At 40.7% G+C, this 24000-nt stretch overlaps 1 protein-coding gene across 5 annotated transcripts in view; it reads left to right on the top strand.

Annotated features, from left to right (window-relative positions):
* The window catches only part of tmem161b (transmembrane protein 161B), a 101855-nt gene that overhangs the window by 17587 nt on the left and 60268 nt on the right, over positions 1–24000 (top strand). For 3 of the 5 annotated variants that reach the window (XM_072582835.1, XM_072582836.1, XM_072582834.1), the window contains 2 exons: positions 9703–9786; positions 20303–20400. In XM_072582835.1, the coding sequence (XP_072438936.1) occupies positions 9703–9786; positions 20303–20400 (182 nt within the window). Of the gene's footprint in view, positions 1–9702; positions 9787–20302; positions 20466–24000 lie in introns of those variants that run through there. The other 2 variants (XM_072582839.1, XM_072582840.1) reach the window with 2 other exon arrangements.

The raw sequence follows: 24000 nt of genomic DNA, 5'->3' as shown, positions 1-24000 counted from the left end.
ACTACTATGCAACCTAACTATCTCTCCATAACTCCCAAATACACACTCTCAACTACAGTTAAGACAGACCAAAGATAACTGGCTTAATACATGGTTGAAAAAAAAGCATGTAGGCAGGGTAAATAAAATTCTGAAAGTGACAAGTCCAAACAACAAAGTGGCAAGTTACTTCCTCTCAGCCCTTTCAACTTTATCAATGCTGTCTGTAGCATGACAATTGTTCTTCAATTTGATGATTTGATTAGTTGGATCTATGATCTTGGTGATTATATTTTTTCTTGTAAGCTTTCTTTTATTTTGTTTGTTTGTTTCCCCTCACAGAGAGGGAAAAATGGGTGTTTCTGTCTTCAGGTCGCTTGGTATTTTTTTTCTCTACTGTTGGCAGTAATAGCTCTTTAACACTTTGCAGCTCAACCAGCTGTTGTCAGGAAGAATTTCTTTCACTCAAACCTCTTGGTGCCACTGAGTCCCAAATCTTCCCCATTGCTACTTCAAAAGGCAACATTGTATTGCAGAGCTCAAAAAATATGCAGCATTAACTTTCAAATTGAAAGGCTCTCCTGATATTTCATTCATAGCAGTCTAAATTCCATGTCAGTTTAGAGTTCAAAAATTGAATTTTCTTTCTCTTCATTCAAAAGATAATTGGTTATTTCCAATTTTTAACTGTGCTAAATGGACCAAGCAACTCAAATTGAATGCTCATGAAGAGATTTGGACCATCAACTGCAGCAAACATTTGTTCAGCTTCAACCCATAATGCAATGGCCTGGTATAACCTTCACCCTACCATTCTTATCAGTGAGAGATTAACCCTGGTTCAAGGTGCATACGGTCATAAGTCACACGACACTACGTTATAATCTAACAGATTTATTTGAAATCACAAACTTTCAGAAAGCTGTTCCTTCGTCAGGTGAAGAGACTTCTTTTGGACTATAACTGGGTGTTTTGTGAAATCTGACTTTGTCTACCCCAGTATAACATTGGCACCTCCACATCAAGGAACCTCGGCAAGAATGCCAGGAGCAGTATCAGATAACTTCAGAAAAAGATTCCAAGCAGATAGAGTTACGACTCTTGACTACAAGCTGCTAGAAATCAAAACCAGCATGCGGGTAGAGAAGTTAATTGATAACATTACCAATGGATTAGATCACAGATATGCAATCTTGCCTTATCCTATGTGAATGGTGGTAGATAGTTAAACAACTAACCAGAAGACCTCTGGTTTTAAAGCTTTGAAAATATCTTCAACCTCAATAGTGGTAGAGCCTAGTACGTAAGTGCTAAAGCATTTGTAGCCACCTTCAGCCAAATGTACTGAGTGGATGATTTACGTGGACCTCCTCTGCCACCACAGATCCCCATCTTCACATAATTTGATTCATATGAGATCAGAAAATACATGATGGTATTAAATACGGCAAAGGCTGTATGGACCCTGACAACCTCCCAGCAGTAGCACTGAAAACTTGTGCTGCAGAACTAGCCATGACTTTATCAAATTATTCCAGTCCGGATACAAGGTTGGTATTTACCCGACAATGTTAGAAAATTTCCCAGGCATTTACTGTTCACAATAATCAGGACAAATCCAATGCAACCCAACCGCTTGCCACTCATCAGTCTACTTTTAACCGTTTGAACTGAACTTATTTTATTGTCACATGTACTCAAATGAGTACAATGCAAAGTTTACAGTCGCCATGTTACAAGTGTCATCTTAAATACAAAGGAACCAAGGTGTGGATACTAAAGATCAAATTGTTAGGACCAAAAAATATTAGAAAAGGTGAAAAAATAAATAGTTCAGCATTTTAGGTCTTAGGAATAAATTAGAAAAATAATGAAGTAAAAATTTCAGAATATCAGTCATTGTAATCCAGACCATGCTGGCGCCTTGTCTCAAGGGAGACCTCCACCTCTCGCCACCACCTGCACCAGACTCACCAAAGGATGAGTCGTCCCACTTTAGGTTCCATCTCTTCACCACTGGGCCCACTTTGCTGATGCCACTGAACCCATGCTCAGACTGCAGCCAACAGTCCCTGGCTCTGCTGCCAGGCCAGTTCACTGATAGACCATGAGGCCCGCTTCGGCTGCAGATATCACCTTACTAGCACTGTCATCCTGAAGAGATTGCTGCCACCAGCATGGCTGTCCCCAGTTGCTAGAGGAGCTTTGTTAGCGTTGCTGCCAGTCCCGAATGGCAAGAAATGCCCTTGCTGCCATTGCCACAGATCCCAAAAGAAGAGGGAATGACTTTGCTGCCACTGCCACAGACCATGAATTGCAGGAGAATGACCTCGCTACTGACACCTATCACCAGGAGAAGCCACATCCGCCACTCTGTATGCAGTCTGCACTCACTGCTGAACTAGTGCAGCTGTTCACAACATCACAGAAAAAAAGGGTGAAAAACAATAGGAAAAGAAAATAAAGTGAAATAAAGGAACCAAAGTAAAATAAAAAGGAGAAAAGTTGGCCCCGAGCAAGAGTCCGCACACAGCTTTGTCACTCCACCACCATCTTTCAGCTTTTTGAAAGCGTAATTGATGGTACTACCAGCAACACTTTACTCAGCAGCAACTTTTCACCAATGCTTAGCTTTGGTTCCAATGTCAGAACCAAGACTGTAAAGACAATGACTGGGCTGAATTTCCAGAGTTAAGGTGAGAGTGGCTGTATAAAGGCAGTGTTTGGCCAAACATGGTATCAAGGAACTCTAGCAAAGCTGATTACTTTGTATGGTTGAGTCATGCCTAGCACACATGAAGATGGTTATGATTGTCACTGGCAATGATCTTGGTTGCATGACATCGCTGAACATTTTCAGCTGCTTCATCACAGCGCCAGAGACCCGGGTTCAATTCCCGCCTCGGGCGACTCTGTGTGGAGTTTGCACATTCTCCCTGTATCTGCGTGGGTTTCCTCCGGGTGCTCCGGTTTCCTCCCACAATCCAAAAATGTGCAAGATAGGTGAATTGGCCATGCTAAATTGCCCGTAGTGTTAGGTGAAGGGGTGAATGGAGGAGAATGGGTCTGGGTGGGTTACGCTTCGGCAGGTCGGTGTGGACTTGTTGGGCCGAAGGGCCTGTTTCCACACTGTAAGTAATCTAATCTAATTCATGACTTTCATCCTTTGGTATAAGGCCAGAAGTGGTGATGCTTGCTGATAATTGTGCAGTGTCCAGTATTGTTTGCAATTTCTCAATTGCCTGGCACAAAACCTAGATGGCATCCAGGCTTGAGAGGATAAGAAGCAAGTAACATTGCCTAGCACTTGTGTGGTGTGAATGATCATCTGCAACAGGAGAAAATCTAACCAACTTCCTTTGGTGTTCATTGAAGTTCTGCATGTTGCTATTAACCTGAAATCTTACTGGAGTGGCAGGGAAAATATTTTAGCTGCAAGAGCAAGTCAGAGGCTGTGAATAGTACACTGAGTAACTTGCCTCCTATATTCCCAAAGCCTGTACAGAGTTTGTGCAATATAACTTGAAGAAGTGAACATGCTAGTCACCAGGATATTGACCTTGTGACTTGCAGCTGTTGTCAGCCCAGGTTGCACCACGAGTGTGCAATATGTTTCTGTGTAACAACTGCTGAACTTCTATAACAAATCTGACTCTTATTACGAAGCCTAAACATATCCTTGAATAAACTAAACCTCTATAATTTACTGTTCCAGAGTGAGATGGTAACTTTATATTGGAAATGCAAAAGAATACAACATTTATCTACAAGACACAAGTTAGTAATATGATTGTTTTATTCTCTACTCAACTGGGTGAGTTCAGCTCCTAAAACAATCAAGAATCTCAGCACCATCAAGGTTAAAGCATGTTGTTTGATTGGAACCTCTTTCCTCACCTTTAAATATTTATTCAAAATTATAGCTTTGTGTACCATCTAATCCTTGCACAGTGTAGATGTATTTACAACATATGTGCTGTCGTGGTTTGAGAGAATGGTTCGTGATCACCTTATTAAGAGCAATTAAGGATGGCATAAATGCTGGCCTTATCATCAATACTGTCATCCTTCTGACCTTAAATAGGGGAACTTCTTTATTTTTTTTCTCTATCTTTCCCTAGTTATAGTTTACTCTCAAAAGAAAAAAATCACTGAAGTGCAAGAATTGTAGAGTAGTGATAATGGAAGAGTTCAGCTCCCTCAGTTTTCAATGGCAGAGTGATTGTGTTCAAGAGGGGTTTCCTGAAGTGTGATCACAAGAATTTTCAACATCAACATGTTTCCTGCCCTCTTGAAAGCTAAATCGAGCTTTATGGAATGAAGTTTTGAGATTGAAAATGTCTCTGTCAAGTAGCACGTCAGGAATAGGGATCACAATAACCTAAAAACCCATGATAATTTGTGGAGAATGATATCTGGGTGTTTCGAGTAAGAAAAAAACGGAGGGTGACTAATTTCAGTGAATTATTAAGGGATCTGGTTGGGTTGAAACTGAGACTGGCAATGGAAATGTAATTGAGTCATGGATGGCCTTTTTTTTTAAAGAAAAGAAATTATGTTGTTACTGTCTAGATGCATTCCTACTTGGAGTTAAGAGGGCAATCAAAATCAAAAGTGCCTGATTGCTAAAGGGATTTGGGAATAGGATGAATCGGGAATAGGATGAATCAGGAAAGGTAGGAGAGGAATACACTCAAACTACTCCTTTACTCATTTTCCTCTGACATTTAGGTTTTTTTAAACTTTTTTTTGTAATGCACCCACTCATTTCCTGCTCACTCTCCATTGCTGTTTTTAACCATCGTTCTCTTATACTGTTCTTTTTCTGATACACTTTAGGAAAAACATGGAATGGGTATAGAGACTGTTTAGATAAAGTGAACAAAGAAAAGCTATTCCTGTTTGCAGCTGGTACAAGAACTAGGAAATGGTTTAAAATTTTGGAAAAGAGATATGGGGTGTGTGAGGAAGATTTTTTTTATAATTAGTAAGTGAGAATGCCCTAAGCAGCTGGTGGAAGTACTGATGATAAAAGACTTTAATAGGATATTGGCTGGACATTTGAGAATAATCTTACAGAGCATTGGGGATAAAGTGGGAAAATTGGGCTGAGTGGATGGCTTAACACAGAGCTAGAATGACCAAGTGGCTTCCTTCTGTACTGACATGACTCCATGACTGAGAGATTATGGAGAATACAGGATTGTCCTCTCCGGAATAAAGAAGGCTGAGAAAGTTTGGTAAACACATTTTAAAAAGATGAAATGCTAAGACAGAATAATAAAGGAGAAAATGCCTTTAGTGCTGAAGGGTGCATAACAAGAAGCACAGATTTAAGATTGGGAAAAGAACAGGTGGAGAAAGAAAAATCCATTTTTGTTTGAATGGGCAGGATTTGCTGTGGCTGCAGGATTGGTGGATACAGGTTCTATTGTGCACATTAAAATGAAATTGGGTAATTACCTGAAAAAGGAAGAAATGCAGGTTTGTAGGGAAAGAGGATGATTGGAGCTAACTGCTCTTCAAAAGTCTACACATGTTGAATGTGTCAAAAGGCTTCTGTATTGTACTGTTCAATGATAAGTTTGTTTTTTTTGTTTCTGGCAGAACTGTGAAACAGATTGGATGGATTATGGTTTTTCTGCTCCTTAGTTTAATGTGATAGATTTTAGGGGATCAGACTTTGATATTCCATTCTTTGATTGAAGATGCATGAATCCTTTATCTAAAAAGTAACAGAGATTTTAAAAATATTTTGTTATTCTGGTTGTTTTACTGAATGCTTGTTTAGATATCAAGGCAAGAGTTAAATTTAATAAAAGTTTTAAATTTGGCAGGAAATTATAACTGTCATGGTCTTTGCATTGTATGTTGTAAGATTAATTTCTGGAAGAGCTACAGAAAACCTAAGCAAACGTTTACCTGATTTAGGAGTGAAAGACCCTGAAGCAATTATATAAATGAGCATTGTGCGAAAGCAAGAGCATTGATGCCCTGGCTAGATTAGATTACTTCCAGTGTGGAAACAGGCCCTATGGCCCAACAAGTCCACACCACCCCACCGAAGCGCAACCCACCCATACCCCTACATCTACCCCTTACCAAACACTACGGGCAATTTAGCACGGCCAATTCACCTGATCTGCACATCTTTGGACTGTGGGAGGAAACCGGAGCACCCGGAGGAAACCCACGCAGACACGGGGAGAATGTGAAAACTCCACACAGGCAGTCGCCTGAGGCACGAATTGAACCCAGGTCTCTGGCGCTGTGAGGCAACAGTGCTAACCACTGTGCCACCGTGCCGGCTAGGTACTTGCATTCATCTGACCAGTCAAGCTGTGCATGTGTGGCACTAAGAATCAGAAGATTTTTGTTGCTTGGGATTTCTGTAGAGCAAGAGTCTTAGAGGAGCAGAATTGGTTAAGTGCATCCAAGAGGGTTTCATGAAACAATATATAGATAGTCCAACTAGAGAAGAGTCCATACTGGAGAGGTTAATGAGCCTGGCCAAGAGACTGACCTTTCAGTGGGAGAGCATTTTGGAAATAGTGATGACAACTCCTTAAGTTTTAAGATAATTGTGAATAAGGATAAGTCAATTTCTTGCAGAAAGGTACAAAATTGGGGCAGGGCAAATTATTGTCAGTATTGGGCAAGAGCTTAGGAACTGCTATCCGGCAAATCCACAAGATGGATGAGGGCAGAGTGGTAGACATGATCTAAATGGACTTCAGTAAGGCGTTTGACAAGGTTCCCCATGGGAGACTGAATAGCAAGGTTAGAACTCGTGGAATACAGGGAGAACTAGCCATTTGGATACAGAACTGGCTCAAAGGTAGAAGACAGAGGGTGGTGGTGGAGGGTTGTTTTTCAGACTGGAGGCCCATGACCAGTGGAGTGCCACAAGGATCGGTGCTAGGTCCACTTTTTTTCATCATTTATATAAATGATTTGGATGTGAGCATAAGAGGTATAGTTAGTAAGTTTGCAGCTGACACGAAAATTGGAGGAGTAGTGGACAGCGAAGAAGGTTATCTCAGATTACACCGGGATCTTGATGAGATGGGCCAATGGGCTGAAGTGGCAGATGGAGTTTAATTCGGATAAATGCGAGGTGCTGCATTTTGGGAAAGCAAATCTTAGCAGGATTTACACACTTAATGGTTAGGTCCTACTTTGTTGCTGAACAAAGAGACCTTGGAATGCAGGTTCATAGCTCCTTGAAAGTGGAATCGCAGGTGGATAAGATAGTGAAGAAGGCATTTGGTATGCTTTCCTTTATTGGTCAGAGTATTGAGTACAGGACTTGGGAGGTCATGTTGCGGATGTACAGGAGATTGATTAGGCCACTATTGGAATATTGCATGTAATTTTGGTCTCCTTCCTATTGGAAAGATGTTGTGAAACATGAAAGTGTTCAGAAAAGATTTACAAGGATGTTGCCAGGGCTGGAGGATTTAAGCTATAGGGAGAGGGTGAATAGGCTGGGGCTGTTTTCCCTGGAGCCTCATAGCCTGAGGAGTGACCTTATAGAGGTTTACAAAATTATGAGGGGCATGGATAGGATAAATAGACAATCTTTTCCATGGGGTTGGCGGAGTCCAGAACTAGAGGGCATACGTTTAGGGTGAGAGGGGAAAGATATAAAATAGACGTAAGCCGCCAATTTTTCACGCAGCGAGTGGTGCATGTATGGAATGAGCTGTTGGAGGAAGTGGTGGAGGCTTGTACAATAGCAACATTTAAGAGGCTTTTGGGTGGGTATATGAATAGGAAGGGTTTGGAGGGATATGGGCCAGGTGCTGGCAGGTGGCACTAAATTGGGTTATCTGGTCGGCATGGACAGGTTGGACTGAAGGGTCTGTTTCGTGCTGTACATCTCTATGACTTTATGACTCTATTTGAAATGTGGGAGTAGTTTAAAGACCTGCTGATCACAGTTCATGACTGGCATGTTCCAGTAAGGAGGGAGAACAAGGATGATGAGGTAAAGGACCTTTGAAGAATGACTGGGGTTGTGAATTTAATCAAAATCGAAAAAAGCATATGTAGGTTATGGGAAGCTAAAATTGGACAAGGTTTTTTGAGGAGTATTAAGAAAGCAGGAAAGAGCTTAAGCAGGGAATTAGGAGAGCAAGAAGGGGCTATGAAATGACCTTGGCAAGAATGGGATTAAAGAGAATCCCCAGGCATTCTACACATACATTAAGAGGATAACTAGGGAGATGGTAGGACCACTCAAGGATAAAAGAGAGAACTTGTGCTTGGAGGCAGAGGATGTGAGCAAGATCCTAAATGAGTACTTTGCATCGTTATTCAGAGTTAAAATATCTAATACTGGGCAACATGCATTTAATGTGAGAGGGGGAAAGTTCAAAGGAGTTGTGAGGGGCAAGTTTTTTTAGACAGGGTGGTCGGAGTCTGGAGCATACTGCCAAGGATGATGATGGAGACAGATACAACGTGGACATTTAAGGGATTTTTAGATAAGCCACCCTCTCTTTATAGACAAAAACTCATCCAAAGGGACATCTGGCACTGGGTGCACCTAATATTGGTGGTGTTAAAAAGGACAGCAAAAATCGAGAGAGAAATCTGGACTAGAAACATGGGCTGCCTTTTCAGAGAAGTTGATTCAAGTAGAGTTGAGATACATTCTCATAAGGGAGAAAGATGGGGCAACCAGAGTCTGACCTCCTATGTGGTGAAGGTGATAGAAAGTAAGATGAAGCAAAAAAAAAGGTGTACATAACAGATGGAACAAATGATGATAATAAGCCTGAATAAAGAAAGTTCAGAGAAGTGAAAAAGGAAATGAAAATGTGAGTAGAGACTGACAGCCTATTTCCTTGCTTGTGGGCGGCACAGTGGCACAGTGGTTAGCACTGTTGCCTCACAGCGCCTGAGATCCGGGTTCAATTCCCGCCTCAGGTGACTAACTGTGTGGAGTTTGCACGTTCTCCCCGTGTCTGCGTGGGTTTCCTCCGGGTGCTCCGGTTTCCTCCCACAGTCCAAAGATGTGCAGGTTAGGTGAATTGGCCATGCTAAATTGCCCCTAGTGTTAGGTAAGGGGTAAATGTAGGGATATGGGTGGGTTGCGCTTCGGCGGGGCGGTGTGGACTTGTTGGGCCGAAGGGCCTGTTTCCACACTGTAAGTAATCTAATCTAATCTAATTTATCTTTGTAAGCCTGTCATGATTTGTGACTTTATATTGGTCTGTATCTTATTTCTTTTGTATGACTGCCAGTCTCCATACCAATCATATCTTGTGTTCAAATTTTGTGCTTTTACCTTTTTGACTGCTCTTTGTTCACATGGAATAAAAATTGAATGATTCAGGATACATTTTCAAATCATCATCTAATTTGCTGAATGTGTACAAGGAAATTCAGACTGTGTCTGGTAGTTCAAAACTGGAATTGTGGAAGAAAATAATAAAGGGATAAAAGGAAATTTTAAGAAGTGAAATAGCTAAAGATACAAGCAATATGAAAGTAGTAAAATGGTTGACCTTTGTGACTTTTTGAGATGCTGTTGGTTATTTGTGATTTTGTCTGGGGATAAATTTACCTAACAACATTGCAAGACCCATAGTCTGCAGTATTACATTTCTCCAATGTGGAACACTTTTTTTGTCATGTGCTCTTGATTAATTTAGTGATTGTTGGGAAAGAAACCATTTTTTGAGTGGCAGTAATGTTACATCTGTATTCTTACAGTTTGAAATGGTATCAGCATCCTACAGAAGAACAACTTCAGGCCCTTGCTGGAAAACACCAAAAAGCAAAATCCAGGAAAGACAGGTAATGATTGCTATGATTTCACTTCTTGAACATTGTATGTAGTTTATCTGTCCAATTGTCGTTAAATTAATCTATTTTGGCTTAGTGTCAAGAGCCAGGGAAGATTTCTTTCCAGCTCTTTTGACTCTTAAGAGAGCCCACAGTTGTCATTTTTCTTTATGTCTTGCTCTTGGGTGTCAGTAGAAACTCAGTGGTACCACTCTTGGCTCTGAGTTGCAATGCTTTGGATTCAAATCTCACTCTAGAAACATGATCTTTCTGACAAGTGTTAAACTGACACTCCTTTTAAGATTGTAAGAAGTAACAGCAGAAATAGTGTTACGACACAGGGTAAACCCATCTGCTAATTTAAACAAGACACACTGAAAAGCTTGCCTCGCCTCGTAATTTTTTTTGAGATTACTTGCAGTGTGGAAACAGACCCTTCGGCCCAACAAGTCCACACCAACCCTCCGAAGAGCAACCCACCCGGACCTATTCACCTCCATTTACCCCTACACCTAACAATGCGGGCAATTTAGCATGGCCAATTCACCTGACCTGCACAGTTTTGGACTGTGGAAGGAATCCAGAGCACCCGGAGGAAACCCACGCAGACATTGGGAGAATGTGCAAACTCCACACGGACAGTTGCCTGAGACGGGAATTGAACCCAGGTCTCTGGTGCTGTGAGGCAGCAGTGCTCACCACTGTGCCACCGTGCTGCCCTTTGTTCAAGTATGAGTGACAGGCAACTACCCAAATTCCACAATTTCATAGAATCATAGAGATGTACAGCATGGAAACAGACCCTTCGGTCCAACCTGTCCATGCCGACCAGATATCCCAACCCAATCTAGTCCCACCTGCCAGCACCCAGCACATATCCCTCCAAACCCTTCCAATTCATATACCCATCCAAATGCCTCTTAAATGTTGCAATTGTACCAGCCTCCACCATATCCTCTGATAGCTCATTCCATACACGTACCACCCTCTGCATGAAACAGTTGCCCCTTAGGTCTCTTTTATATCTTTCCCCTCTCACCCTAACCCTATGCCCTCTAGTTCTGGACTCCCTGACCCCAGGGAAAAGACTGTCTATTTATCCTATCCATGCCCCTCATAATTTTGTAAACCTCTATAAGGTCACCCCTCCGCCTATGACGCTCCAGGGAAAACAGCCCCAGCCTGTTCAGCCTCTCCCTGTAGCTCAGATCCTCCAGCCCTGGCAACATCCTTGTAAATCTTTTCTGAACCCTTTCAAGTTTCACAACATCTTTCCAATAGGAAAGAGACTAGCATTGCACACAATATTCTAACAGTGGCCTAACCAATGTCCTGTACAGCTGCAACATGACCTCCCAACTCCTGTACTCCATACTCTGACCAACAAAGGAAAGCATATCAAACGCCGCTTTCACTATCCTATCTACCTGTGACTCCACTTTCAAGGAGCTATGAACCTGCACTCCAAGGTCTCTTTGTTCAGCAACACTCATGAGCACCTTATCATTAAGTGTATACAGCCTGCTAAGATTTGCTTTCCCAAAATGCAGCACCTGGCATTTATCTGAATTAAACTCCATCTGCCACTTCTCAGCCCATTGGCCCATCTGGCCCAGATCCTGTTGTTATCTGAGGTAACCCTTTTTGCTGTCCACGACACCTCCAATTTTGCTGTCATCTGCAAATTTACTAACTGTACCTCTTATGCTCGCATATATTCTTTAAATCCAAAAGAAAAAAATTAAACATCAACTACTTAGTCTGTAAGCCTCCTTTTGTCTTAACGATTCATCTACCTCCCACTCTATAACTATCTACTAATCTGATAAAGCCCCTATAAAATTTACAAAGAAACAATTAATTTTCAAGACCAGCCAGTGGTGTCAATCTACCTCTGAATCTTCCAGGCTCGCCTTCGGTCTTCTCCGCAGATTTCTCATATGAAAAGGTACCTTTCAGAGAGAGGGTCTGTAGGCAGTTTGTATGGTGCTCTTTGACTCTATGGCTAACTATTCACAATGCCTGATTTTTATACCCCAAAACATTGGGTCGTCTCATTGGCTTGATGTCGTCAAAACTGGAAAATTCAAAATTAATTGGGTTTTAGTATCTTGGGGCATAATTTAAACATTGCATTTAAATTGTTGTGGAAAACAGCTCAGATCAGTATCTGAGTTACAAATCAAATGTTACATCTTCAAATTATCCAGCACACTGTGTGCCTGCAGTCAGTCACATGACAGACTTACCAGCTTTTTAATTTTCACTCTATCTTAAAGATATAGTACAAGCCTACAACTTCATAACAGTAGGTCAATCAGGCCATTAAGCTTGCTCCAGCATTTAGTAAGATCATGGTTGGTCCGTTTGTGGCCTAAAACTACTATTCCTGCCTGTTCCCTTTTGTGTCTAACTCCTTTGGAGACCAGAAGTCTAACTGAGCCTTGAATATATTCAGTGGCTCAACCTCAGATTCCGAAGACTAATGGCCCTCTGACAAATAAAATATTTACTCATCTCCATCCTAAATGGGTGACACATTATTTTTAAACTGTGTCCCTAGTTCCAGCTTCACCCTTGGTGAAAATCTTCTTCATACCTACCCAATCAAGACTCCTAAGCTTCATTTGTTTCAATAAGACCAGTCATTATTCTTCTAAACTTCAGTAAGTATAGGCCCATAAGGTGACCTCTTCATCCCAGTAATCAATCTAATATTCCTGAAGTGTTTCCATTGCAAATGTATCCCTTAAGTTAGAAGACTAAAGCTAATACTCTGGGTGCAACCTCAAAAATGCCCCTTTACAGTTGTAGTAAGACTTTCTCTGACCATTGCTATAAAGGTCAATGTTCCTATCGCCTTCCTAATTTCTTGCTGTTCTTTACTACTGACTTCTTTGTGATTGATGTATACGGTCACCATGTTCTTTTTAATGCCACACCAGTCTGCAGACTGTCTACATTTCATTGGTATTCTACTTTTCTGTTCTTCCTGTTCAAGGTGGAACTCTGAATTTCCTACATTATTTTACTGCATCAACCAAATTTTTGCCCATTTTAACTAATTTATATCTCTTCTTTAAACCCCTTGTATCCTCCCCTCAGCTTATATCCCCATGTATTGTTTGTGCCATTAGCAAGTTTAGTTATAGTACAGTAGGTGCCTTCATCCAATTCATTAATCTAGATTATAAATCATCGAGGTCCTGGCACTGATCTTTATGGCATTTCACTAGTCGCAGTCCCGTAACCTGAAAAATGGCATGTATTTCTCCCCTTTGCCTGTTGTTAGCCAATCCTGCAAATCACACCCTAACACCATGACCTCTTACCTTGCATAATAACTTTTTCTATCGCACCTTATCCAATGTCTTTTGGAAATCCAAATATTTTACTGGCATCTCTTTGTGAATTTAATTTCTTACTTTTTTCAAGATCTCTAGTAAATTTGTGAAATGCATTTTTTCTTTCTCAAAAAATCATGCTGACTATGCCTGATTGGGTTATGAATTTCTAAATCCTGCCTCCTTAATTCTCGCATTTTCATGATGACTAAATTCTGTTAACGGGGCTATAGTTTCGTGCTTTCTGTGCCTCTTCTTTCTTGAATAGACGTATTAAATTTGCCCAGCTAAAAGCATTGAGACCTTTAAAGATGGTGGACAATTTTGGAAGTTGACAACTGATACCTGCGCCGTCTCTGCAGCCATGCTTTTAAGAACCAAGGATTCAGCCCTTCAGGACAGGGACTTATGTTAACCTTTAGCGCCATTAATTCTGCTCAAGGCTAAACTCAAGGCCTGTCTGTGCTCTCAACTGCATGTTAAAAATTCTGTGCATGATTTCAAAGAGAGGTAGGTGAATTCTCACTGCTGTTCTCAGCTAAAATTTATGCCTCGACCAACATCTTAAAAAAAAAGGCATAACAAATGACTGAGGTGTCAGTGGGGGACCATTTTGGGGCCAGTAATCATAATTCTATTAGTTTAAAAATGTTATGGAAAAGGATAGCCTGGTTCTGAAAGTTAGTTCTAAATTGGTGTAAGGCCAATTTTCAAGGTATTAAATAAGAACTTTCACAGCTTGATTGGGAGAGGCTATTCACAGGTAAAGGGACAGTTGGAAAGTGGGAATCTTGTTATCTCATTCAAAAATGAGATAACAAGAGTTCAGATACAGTATGTTCCTGATGGTGTGAAGGGCAAGGCTGGTAGGTGTAAGGAATGTTAGATGATGAGAGAAATTGAGGCTCTGGTCAAGAAAAAGGGGAAAAAGGGTCAAATATGGACAACTGGGATTGAGTATAGCCTTAGGGGAATATAAGGACAGTAACAGTATAGTTAAAAGGGAAATCAGGGGGGCAAAAAGGGGATATGAGATAGCTCTTGCAAATAGAGTTAAGGAGAATCCAAAGAGATTCCATAAACATGTTAATGCCAAAAGAGTAAATAGGGAAGAGAATAGGATCCATTAAAAATCAGCAAGGCCATCTATGTGTGGAATCCACAGGAGATGAGTAAGATACCAAACAAATATTTTGCTGTGGAGAAGGACATCGAAGCTAAAGAATTGAGTTATGATATCTTAGTGTCCTTTATTAGAGGAAGTTAAAAATCTCACATCAGCAGGTTATAGTCCTACAGGTTTATTTGTAAGTACAAGTTTTCGGAACACTGCTCCTTTGTTAGGTAGCTAGTGGGGCAGAATCTTAACAGCAATGTAGATTCGTTCAATACATCGCATCAGTTGTATGACACTTTGATCTTTTACTCGAAATTCTGTGTCCTATGATCCTGCCCCACTAGCTACATGGTGAAGGAGCAGCACTCCAAAAGCTTGTACTTTCGAATAAACCTGCTGGATTATAACCTGGTGTTGTGTGATTTTTAACTTTGTCCTCTCAGTCTATCACTGGCACCTCCTCATATTAGAGAAGAGGAGGTGCTGGACATCTTAAAACACATAAAAGTGGATATAACTCCCAGGACCCGATTAGTTGTGTCCTGGAACTTTGTGGGAAGCTAGTGCAGAGATTGCTGGACCCCTTCCTGCGATGCTTGTGTCATCAATAGCCATTGGTGAGGTGTCAGAAGACTGGAGATTGACTAATATGGTCTGATTATTTAACAAAGATGGTAAGGCAAAGCCAGTGAACTAGGGACCAGTGAGCCTGATGTGAGTGGTGGGCAAGTTGTTGGAGGGTATTCTGAGAGACAAGATTTGCATGCGTTTTGAAAGACAAGGACTGATTAGGAATAGTCAACTTGGCTTTGTGTGTGGGGAATCGTGTCTCACTAAATTGATTAGTTTTTTGAAGAAGTGACAGAGAAGAGTGATGAAGGCAGAGTGATAAATGTAGTCTATATGGACTTCAGCAAGATGTTCAACAAGATTCCACATGTTAGACTGGTTTGCAAGATTGAATCACACGGAGTCCACGGGTGCCTAGCCAATTGATTGTGTACAAATTGGCTTGAAGGTAGGAGGAAGAAGGTAGTGGTGGAGGATTCTTTTTCAGACTTGAGCCCTGTGACCAGTGGTGTACTGCAAAGATCAGTGGTGGGTCCACTGTTTTTCATAATTTTATATAAATGATTTGGATGTGAATACAGAAAGCATGGTTAATAAGTTTGCAGATGACACCAAAATTGATGAAGTAGACAGTGGAGAAGGTTATCTCCGAGTAAAATGGGATCTTGATTAGATGGGCTAATGGGGCTGAAGATTGGCAGATAGACTGTAATTTAGATAAATGTTAGGTGTAATTATGCATTATGGTAAGTCAAACCAGTGCAGGAATTGTACACTAAATGGTGGGGGCAAGTGAGGAATGCAGATGTTGGAGGTTAGAGTCGATAGTGTGGTGCTGGAAAAGCTTAGCAGGTCAAGCAGCATCTGAGGAGCAGGAGCCCTTTCAGGCAAAAGCTCTTCATCAGGAATGATGCTGAGAGCCAAGTGGGTGGTGAGATAAATGGGAGGGGGGGTGGGAGGGTGAGTCTGGGGGAAAGGTAGCTGAGAGTGTGATAGGTAGATGGAGGTTGGTGTAATGGTGATAGGTGAGAGGAGGGTGGAGCAGATAGGTGGGAAGGACGATGGACAGGTAGGACAAGTCATGAGGGCAGTGCTGAGTTGGAAGGTTGGATCTGGGATAAGGTAGCAGGAGGGGAAATGAAGAAACTTGTGAAATCCACATTGATGCCAAGGGGTTAGAAAGTTCTGAGGCAGAACATGAGTCGTTCTTCCTCCAGGCATCAGGTGGTTAGGGACTGGTGATGGAGGAGGCCCAGGACCTGCAGAGTGGGAGGGGGAGTTGAAGTGTTCTGCTCTCTCCATCAACAGTGATCGACTCAACACTGACATTTTCTACAAAACGACCAACCCTCACAGCTACCTGGACTAGACCTCTTCCCACCCTGCCTCCTACAAAAATGCTATCCCTTATTCACAATTCCACTCTCAGCTATCTTTCCACCCCCCCTCCATTTATCTTACCACCCTCTCAGCCCTGATGAAGGGCTTTTGCCCAAAACATTGACACTCTTGCTCCTTGGATGCTGCCTGACCTGTGCTTTTCCAGCACTCTTGAGAGTAAATGGTAGTCCCCTGACGAGTATTACTGAGCAAAGAAACCGAGCAGTGCAGCTGCATAGTTCCTTGAAAGTGAGGTCACAAGTAGGCAGGATGGTGAAGAAGGTGTTTGGCATGCTTGCCTTTATTGGTCAGTACACTGAGTGTAGAAGTTAGGATCTCATCTTGCGGCTGTACAGGACATTGGTGATGCCACTGTTGGAATACTGTGTTCAGTTCTGGTCACCCTGCTATCAAGAACATGTTGTTAAACTTGAGAGGATTCAGAAAAGATTTACAAGGATGTTGCTGGGATTGGAGGGTTTGCGGTATAGGGAGCGATTGAATAGGCTGGGGCCTCTTCTTCCCTGCAGTGTCAGAGGCTGAGGGGTGACCTAATATCGGATTATAATATCGTGAGGGCTTGGATAGCGTGAATAGCTTAAGTCTTTTTCCCGGGGTAGGGCAATGCAAAACTAGAGGGCATAGGTTTAAGTTGAGAGGGAAAAGATTTAAAAGGGATCTGAAGAGCAACTTTGTCACACAGAGGGTTATGCGTTATAGGATGAGCTGCCAGAAAAAGTGGTAGATAGTCATGTCATTTTAAAGGCATGTCAATGGATATATGAATAGGAAGGATTTAGAGAGATGTGGGCCAAATACTGGTGCATAGGATGAGATAATTTAGGATATCTGGTCAGTATGGATGAGTTGGACCTAAGGGTCTGCTTCTGTGCTGTATAACTATGACTCTATCTTGAAAGAAGATGTACCATTATTATCCTATTGCTATTTGTGGAGCCTTCCTGGGTCCAAATTGACTTTTGTGTTTCCTACATTAAACTTATCACCGCACTTCAGAACAGGAGTTCATTGGTTTCAAAGCACTTCTGATCATCTTTAGTCATGAAAAATACTATCTAAATGTAAGGTTTGTCTTTACTCTTCAGCCCTTGAGCCTCTTCTCTGCCCTTCCTACTTTGTGCATTTGCTTCCCCTTTTACTTGCGAAGGGAGTAGAAGATCAAGTGAAAGATGCAGAGGACAAAAGGTGACCAAACAAGAGGGAAAGACAAAGGGTCGTTGGTGAAAGAAATACTTTTAAGACAGTGTTTTCTGGACCCTATTTAGAGCAATTGGTTATTGATAGAAGCTGAGGGTGTGCTGAGGGCTGTAATAGTGATTAGTGGATGATGATTAGACAGCAGTCGTACAGTGATTTACTTGCGTAGGATGTTATAGGCACAGGATGAGAGAGGGAAAGGATAAACGCAAGATGAAGAAGGAACTGTACTCAACATCCAGTTGCCAGTCTATTTGCTATCTATTGGCCAAGATCTTGTTCTATACAAACAGACTTCCTAAACACGTGAATAAACCCATAAGGAACTTCTTCCCTTCCAAAGCTTGTTTGTGGCTGTCACTGGGAAGGTTTAATTTCAACATAGATTTTTTTTTCTTTTGTACACAGCTGTAGTTCTATAATTCTGCAAGTAATGTGTTCATACCAAACCAATCTGAAGCAACAGTTGGAATCCACTATTTAACTAGGAAAATATAGGTTCAACTTCTATATTGTCAGTTTTCATAGTATGGTAAAGCCAAGAGCTCCTAATGCATATATTGATCCATATGGTCATTCTTGGCCAAGTGCTAGTTGTATGTTGAAGTGCAAGTGTGAGACTTTTTGTTTCTCAACCAATTACTTAAAACTTCTATAACACTTTGCACCAGTTGTAATTAGTTTTTGCTTATGCATTTAAGACAGGCCACACTTACATTCAAAATAGAGCCGAAAACTTTCTTTGTAGTGGGGAAACAATGTGTAAGAATTATTTACTTTAATTTGTATTTTGTTTCCGAGCAATGCACTTCCTAATTTGAGACTTATTAGTTTTTTTCTCTATTCTTTGGGATGTGAGTGTCATTTGCAAGGCCAGAATTTGTTGCTAGTTGCCCTTGAACTGAATGGCTTGCTTGGTCACTTCAAAAGGCATTAAAGAGGTACCTCCCACACTGCAGTTTGTTTTGCAATCTTGGAGGCCAGGCCAGGTAAGGTTGGCAGGTTTCCTTCCCTCAAGGACCGAATGCACCAGATCGGTTTTTCAACAATTAATAATAGTTTCCTGGTTTGCCATTACCAAAACTAGCATGTAATTCCAGATCTATTAATTAAATTAAATTACACCAGCTGCAGTACTAGATTTGACTTCATATCCCCAGAACATTAGCCTGGACTTCTGGATTACTGGTCCACTAACATTACCACAATATTACCGTCACCCTTTGACTTGCCACAGTGAGACTTGAATTTATTTGGTTCAGTACCATAAGCAATAGGCTATCGTACCCTTTTATTTCTCTTGGTTTGTCTTTTGGAAGATCTGTTTTCAAAGTTCTTCGCTGTACATTTATGGAAATAAAGGAGTACATCTAGAAGATTCTTGAAGTCAATAACTAGCCAGTGATGTCCACATTTTGTGAATGAATATTTTAAAAATCACAATTTTGCAATACTACTTTAGAATGAAAGTCTGATAAAGATAGAGGGATCAATAAAAATATAAAGTTAAGTTTATTTAAAATGCTTCTTTGTCAAATGTAACCATGAAGCTAACAAGTTGATCTTTTGGATTACAGTGCATGCTGTTAAGGTGTGACCATGATGCAGTCTTCTCACGAGATAATTAAGTTCATGCTGAACCCTTTGATTCCCTAATTCACTTGTGTGCACACACCACACCTTGTTACAAAGTTGTGTGCACAAAGTCTGTTACTGTCAATTTTCAAACCATCTGGAGTCACTTTTCAGGATTGGAATTTTAATCTTGTTCAATCTGAGTTTATCCTAGATCTTCTCCATCACTGAGACCAACTGCTGCCTTCTCAATGTCATCAGTCTTTGCCCCTCAGTTTTATGTTCAAACCCTGTGATTTCTTCCTTTCCATTCTTGATCAATGCAATACTGAAATACTATTCTTCACCCTTTATATAAATTAGTTTGTTCAAAATTCAAAGTTTGGGAGAAGATTTGTAGCTCGGGTGCTCGTTGTTGTGGTTCTGTTCGCCGAGCTGGGAATTTGTCTTGCAAACGTTTCGTCCCCTGTCTAGGTGACATCCTCAGTGCTTGGGAGCCTCCTGTGAAGCGCTTCTGTGCTGTTTCTTCCAGCATTTATAGTGGCCTGTCTATGCCCCTTCCGGTTGTCAGCTCAAACTGACAACCGGAAGCGGCATAGACAGGCCACTATAAATGCCGGAAGAAACAGCACAGAAGCGCTTCACAGGAGGCTCCCAAGCACTGAGGATGTCACCTAGACAGGGGTTGAAACGTTTGCAAGACAAATTTGTTCAAAATGCCTGTACCATATTCATACCAAGTTCTGTTTGCCTATCATCCCCAACCTTGCTGACTTCTGACTGCCTGTTCATCAGCATTTCCAATTTAAAGTTTTTGATTTTGTCCTTGCCCTTGAATCCATCGATATAGTCACACTGTTTCGAAGCTCTTGTATGCCTATGAACTTTCATTCTCCTGACTTTACCCTTAATTAGCATCCCTGAGATCTTCACCTGCATCCCTGACACACTCACCCAATTATTGAAGGTTTTGATTTCCTTGATCCCACTCTGGAATTCCCTCAAATCTCTCTACCATCACCTTTACCAAGCTTTTGATAAGGTCAAATAAATCTTTCTTGTCCATATTTCTGTTTTATCTTACCCTTGACAACTTTAGTTTTTCTTCATTGAAGTATTCTTATATGAATGCAAATTGTTGTAGCAATGTTTACAGCCTCTCCAAGTAAGTTGGAAGAGCATCAGTGTTTGTTTAGTGTTTAGGCGTGTGCAAAATTAGTCGCTGCCAAGGTTGAAAAGGTAAGGATCTTCCATCGGAATCTGAGTGAGGAACATGAGTTTCCATTAGTAGACTTACAGCCACCTTATATCGTGGTTTTGCCAGGAAGTACAATGGGCACATAGAAAGCAAGCCACTGACTGTTCCTAAGGATATTGATCTGCATTTGGAAGCAAAGACCATTACAGAGCTGGATACACGAGGTAGGATATATGGCTGAAGATGGACATTTAATTATATAATTGAAAACCCCCTTGAACTTCATGTGGTGAGTACTCCACACTCACTAATTTTCTTTTAATGTAACTTGAGAAATTAGCTTTTATTTTTCAAATTCCCTGTGGTGTATGTGGAAATATTTCAAGTAATGTTATATTTAAGTACTTCTCCATTTCTTTTTATTAGAATTCTACATATGTTGGAGAGATTGATTTAAATGTTTTGGTTCTCCTGATCAAAGCAACCATCTTTAATTGATTTATCTTGGTTGGAAGCCAAGATAAAGCAAGTCATCATAAAATCATCCTTCAGACAGTTTTATATACAGGGGTCATATGAAATCTTTTGTTACTGCCTTAGTACAGAATGCTGACCAGTTTTTAACTTTTTTTCTGCTGATGTGAGCAAATTATTTCCTTGCCACTGAACGTTCTCAACTGTAATACATAATTTATTTCTTCCTGTGACTGGGTCATATGCTTTGCCCTTGAATGCACAATGCAAGTTTTGCCCTGATGCAGTCCTTCTTTTTTTTTGAGCTGAGATGGACCCTATTTAATGTTTGTTTCATCACATCAAGTTCACTTGCCCAAATGTCTCTTCCAATCACTTATCTTCTATCTACACCACTCTTTACCTTTGCTACTGACTCATTAGCATACACTAACTTGGTTGTTGGTGGGAATATCTACAAAGTCATAAGCATGGCTATTTAGTGTGACCATGTTATTTTGAATATATCTGAATTTGCCCTCGTGTGACATCCTAATGTACTTTCTAGCTTTGTTCACCAATTCACGACCAAAAGGAGGAATCTTTACCTTTAGTATATGGAGGGAAGAGGAAACTAAATTGCTGCATCCCTCCAATTTATCAATTCAAGGATGCTGTGTTCAATTGTAGTTCCTCGACCATGTGCCAAGGTGACCGAGACCAGACTAAATTTGGTACAATCCTGGTCGAATGGCGCAGAATCACGGAGTCACAAAATTCTGAATGAATCTTTTAAAATGTCAAAATATTTACTTCAAAATTCTTGTACTGCTCTTCATTGAAATTAAATACATAATTAAATGCAAATTTTATTTTTTAGATAGCTTCCTGCAAAAATGTTCGTACAACCACATTTGCTCAGATCTCTTTATTTTGGGGTGCTTTAAATTTCAGTATATAAAATGTCTACAAAAGAATGTAAGGTGATTTGATGCTAATTGTACACGACTTTCAACATAAAATAAATTAATATGAGTAAAAGCTATTGTAAAAATCAAATTAGAGTATGATGATAAGGAATCTTGTCTAAATTGACTGGGCAAGACATTTGCAAATAGGTTGGAGGTAGAAAAATGTGAAATCTGAAATAAGTAATAAACACACATTCATTCTAAGGTGATTATTATTCCTATTGAAGAGAGAAGTTTAAACTATTCAAACCATATAATAAGTTTAGACGTAACAATATATCTGGATGAATGAGGAATATAGAAAGGGTGGTTAACAGATAAGTAGAGAAGTTAGAAGATCCAAAAAAATGGCAAGTAGAATATATTAGCCTGTAAAACTCAGGATTTATAAGCATACAAAATGAGAAAGATATGGTGAGAGTGTACAGTCCTCAAGAATGAAGCAAAAGGGGGTGAGCAGTATTGACTTGCAAAATAACTGTGTTTAATTATGCTTGCTATTTTGCATAAATGGTTAAGAGGCTTCAAGTAAGGAGCATGCAGAAGCAAATAGTCTATTTATTTCCTCAAGCTACCGCAACTTGAGATAGTCAAATCTGTTTCAACTAGAGGAATGACAGCCTGCCCCCATCCAACTCTCCAACAATGGCCCTTTTCCTCTATTTTTCCCCATTTCCCCCACTCCACAAACACTGTTTCTTGGAACACATGATCTTCGTTGCAAAGGAAAGCAATATTTGATTGAAATATTCACTCTGCTCCTCTCTCCAGAGGTCCAGAGCTTTATTTTAATTTCAGAATTCTAGCCTTTTGTTTCTATTAGTTACCTAGAGGCCTGCACTAATGCTGCAGAGACTTTTGTAACCCATTTGCTATTACTGGGCAAGTGAGATCCCAGACTGAAATCTGGCTTGATAGATCATATTTTATCTCTTTTTTTTGGTATTATCAGGGTGATTTTTGACACATGATCTGAATGCTCTAGAATCATGTTCAACAATTTTGACAGACGATTATAATATTAAAGCAATTAAGTTCAGATAAACCAACCTATTTACTTATGATACACATTGCAAAATGTCAAAATATATAGCAAAAATACAATCCCAACAGCATTCAGTTACAGTGCTCAAATGCCAGAGAATTTCCATCTAAATCCTAAATAGGGTTTGATCTAGCTGTTGCTTCAATTCCAAGCTATGCAAATCTGGTAGTCTCTTTCTTTTTTTACTCATTTACCTAAATGTTTACTTTCTTAGCTTCATGGTCATCCCTTTAGGGTTTTAATCAAAACTTCTGGTGTGGAACTTTTTAAGCTAAACCCCACACACTGGTAAACTCTTGCGTCGGAGCCTGAGGGGCGACCTTATAGAAGTTTACAAAATTATGAGGGGCATGGATAGGATAAATAGGCAAAGTCTTTTCCCTGGGATCGGGGATTCCAGAACGAGAGGGCGTAGGTTTAGGGTGAGAGGGAAAAGATATAAAAGAGACCTAAGGGGCAACTTTTTCACGCAGTGGGTGGTACGTATATGGAATGAGCTGCCAGAGGATGTGGTGGAGGCTGGTACAATTGCAACATTTAAGAGGCATTCGGATGGGTATATGAATAGGAAGGGTTTGGAGGGATACAGGCTGGGTGCTAGCGGGTGGGACTAGATTGGGTTGGGATATCTGGTCGGCATGGACGGGTTGGCCAAAGGGTCCAACAAAGGAAAGCAAACGTCGCCTTCACTATCCTATCTACCTGCGACTCTGCTTTCAAGGAGCTATGAACCTGCATTCCAAGGTCTCTTTGTTCAGCAACACTCCCTCGGACCTTACCATTAAGTGTATAAGTCCTGCTAAGATTTGCTTTCCCAAAATGCAGCACCTCGCATTTATCTGAATTAAACTCCATCTGCCATTTCTCAGCCCATTGGCCCATCTGGTCCAGATCCTGTTGTAATCTGAGGTAACCCTCTTTGCTGTCCAATACACCTCCAATTTTGATGTCATCTGCAAACTTACTAACTGTACCTCTTATGCTCGCATCCAAATAATTTATGTAAATGACAAAGTATGCAAAGTAGAGGACCCAGCACCGATTCTTGTGGCACTCCACTGGTCACAGGCCTCCAGTCTGAAAAACAACCCTCCACCACCACCCTCTGTCTTCCACCTTTGAGCCAGTTCTGTATCCAAATGGCTAGTTCTCCCTGTATTCCATGAGATCTAACCTTGTTAATCAGTCTCCCATGGGGAACCTTGTCGAATGCCTTACTGAAGTCCATATAGATCACATCTACTGCTCTCTCCTCATCAATTTTCTTTGTTACTTCTTCAAAAAACTCAATCAAGTTTGTGAGGCATGATTTCCCATGCACAAAGCCATGTTGACGATCCTAAATCAGTCCTTGC

Source organism: Chiloscyllium punctatum, chromosome 2 (genome assembly GCF_047496795.1).
Source record: "Chiloscyllium punctatum isolate Juve2018m chromosome 2, sChiPun1.3, whole genome shotgun sequence".
In the NCBI taxonomy this organism is placed as follows: domain Eukaryota; kingdom Metazoa; phylum Chordata; class Chondrichthyes; order Orectolobiformes; family Hemiscylliidae; genus Chiloscyllium; species Chiloscyllium punctatum.
The sequence above is the reverse complement of the archived record's forward strand: the minus strand, read 5'-3'. Positions and strand labels throughout refer to the sequence as shown.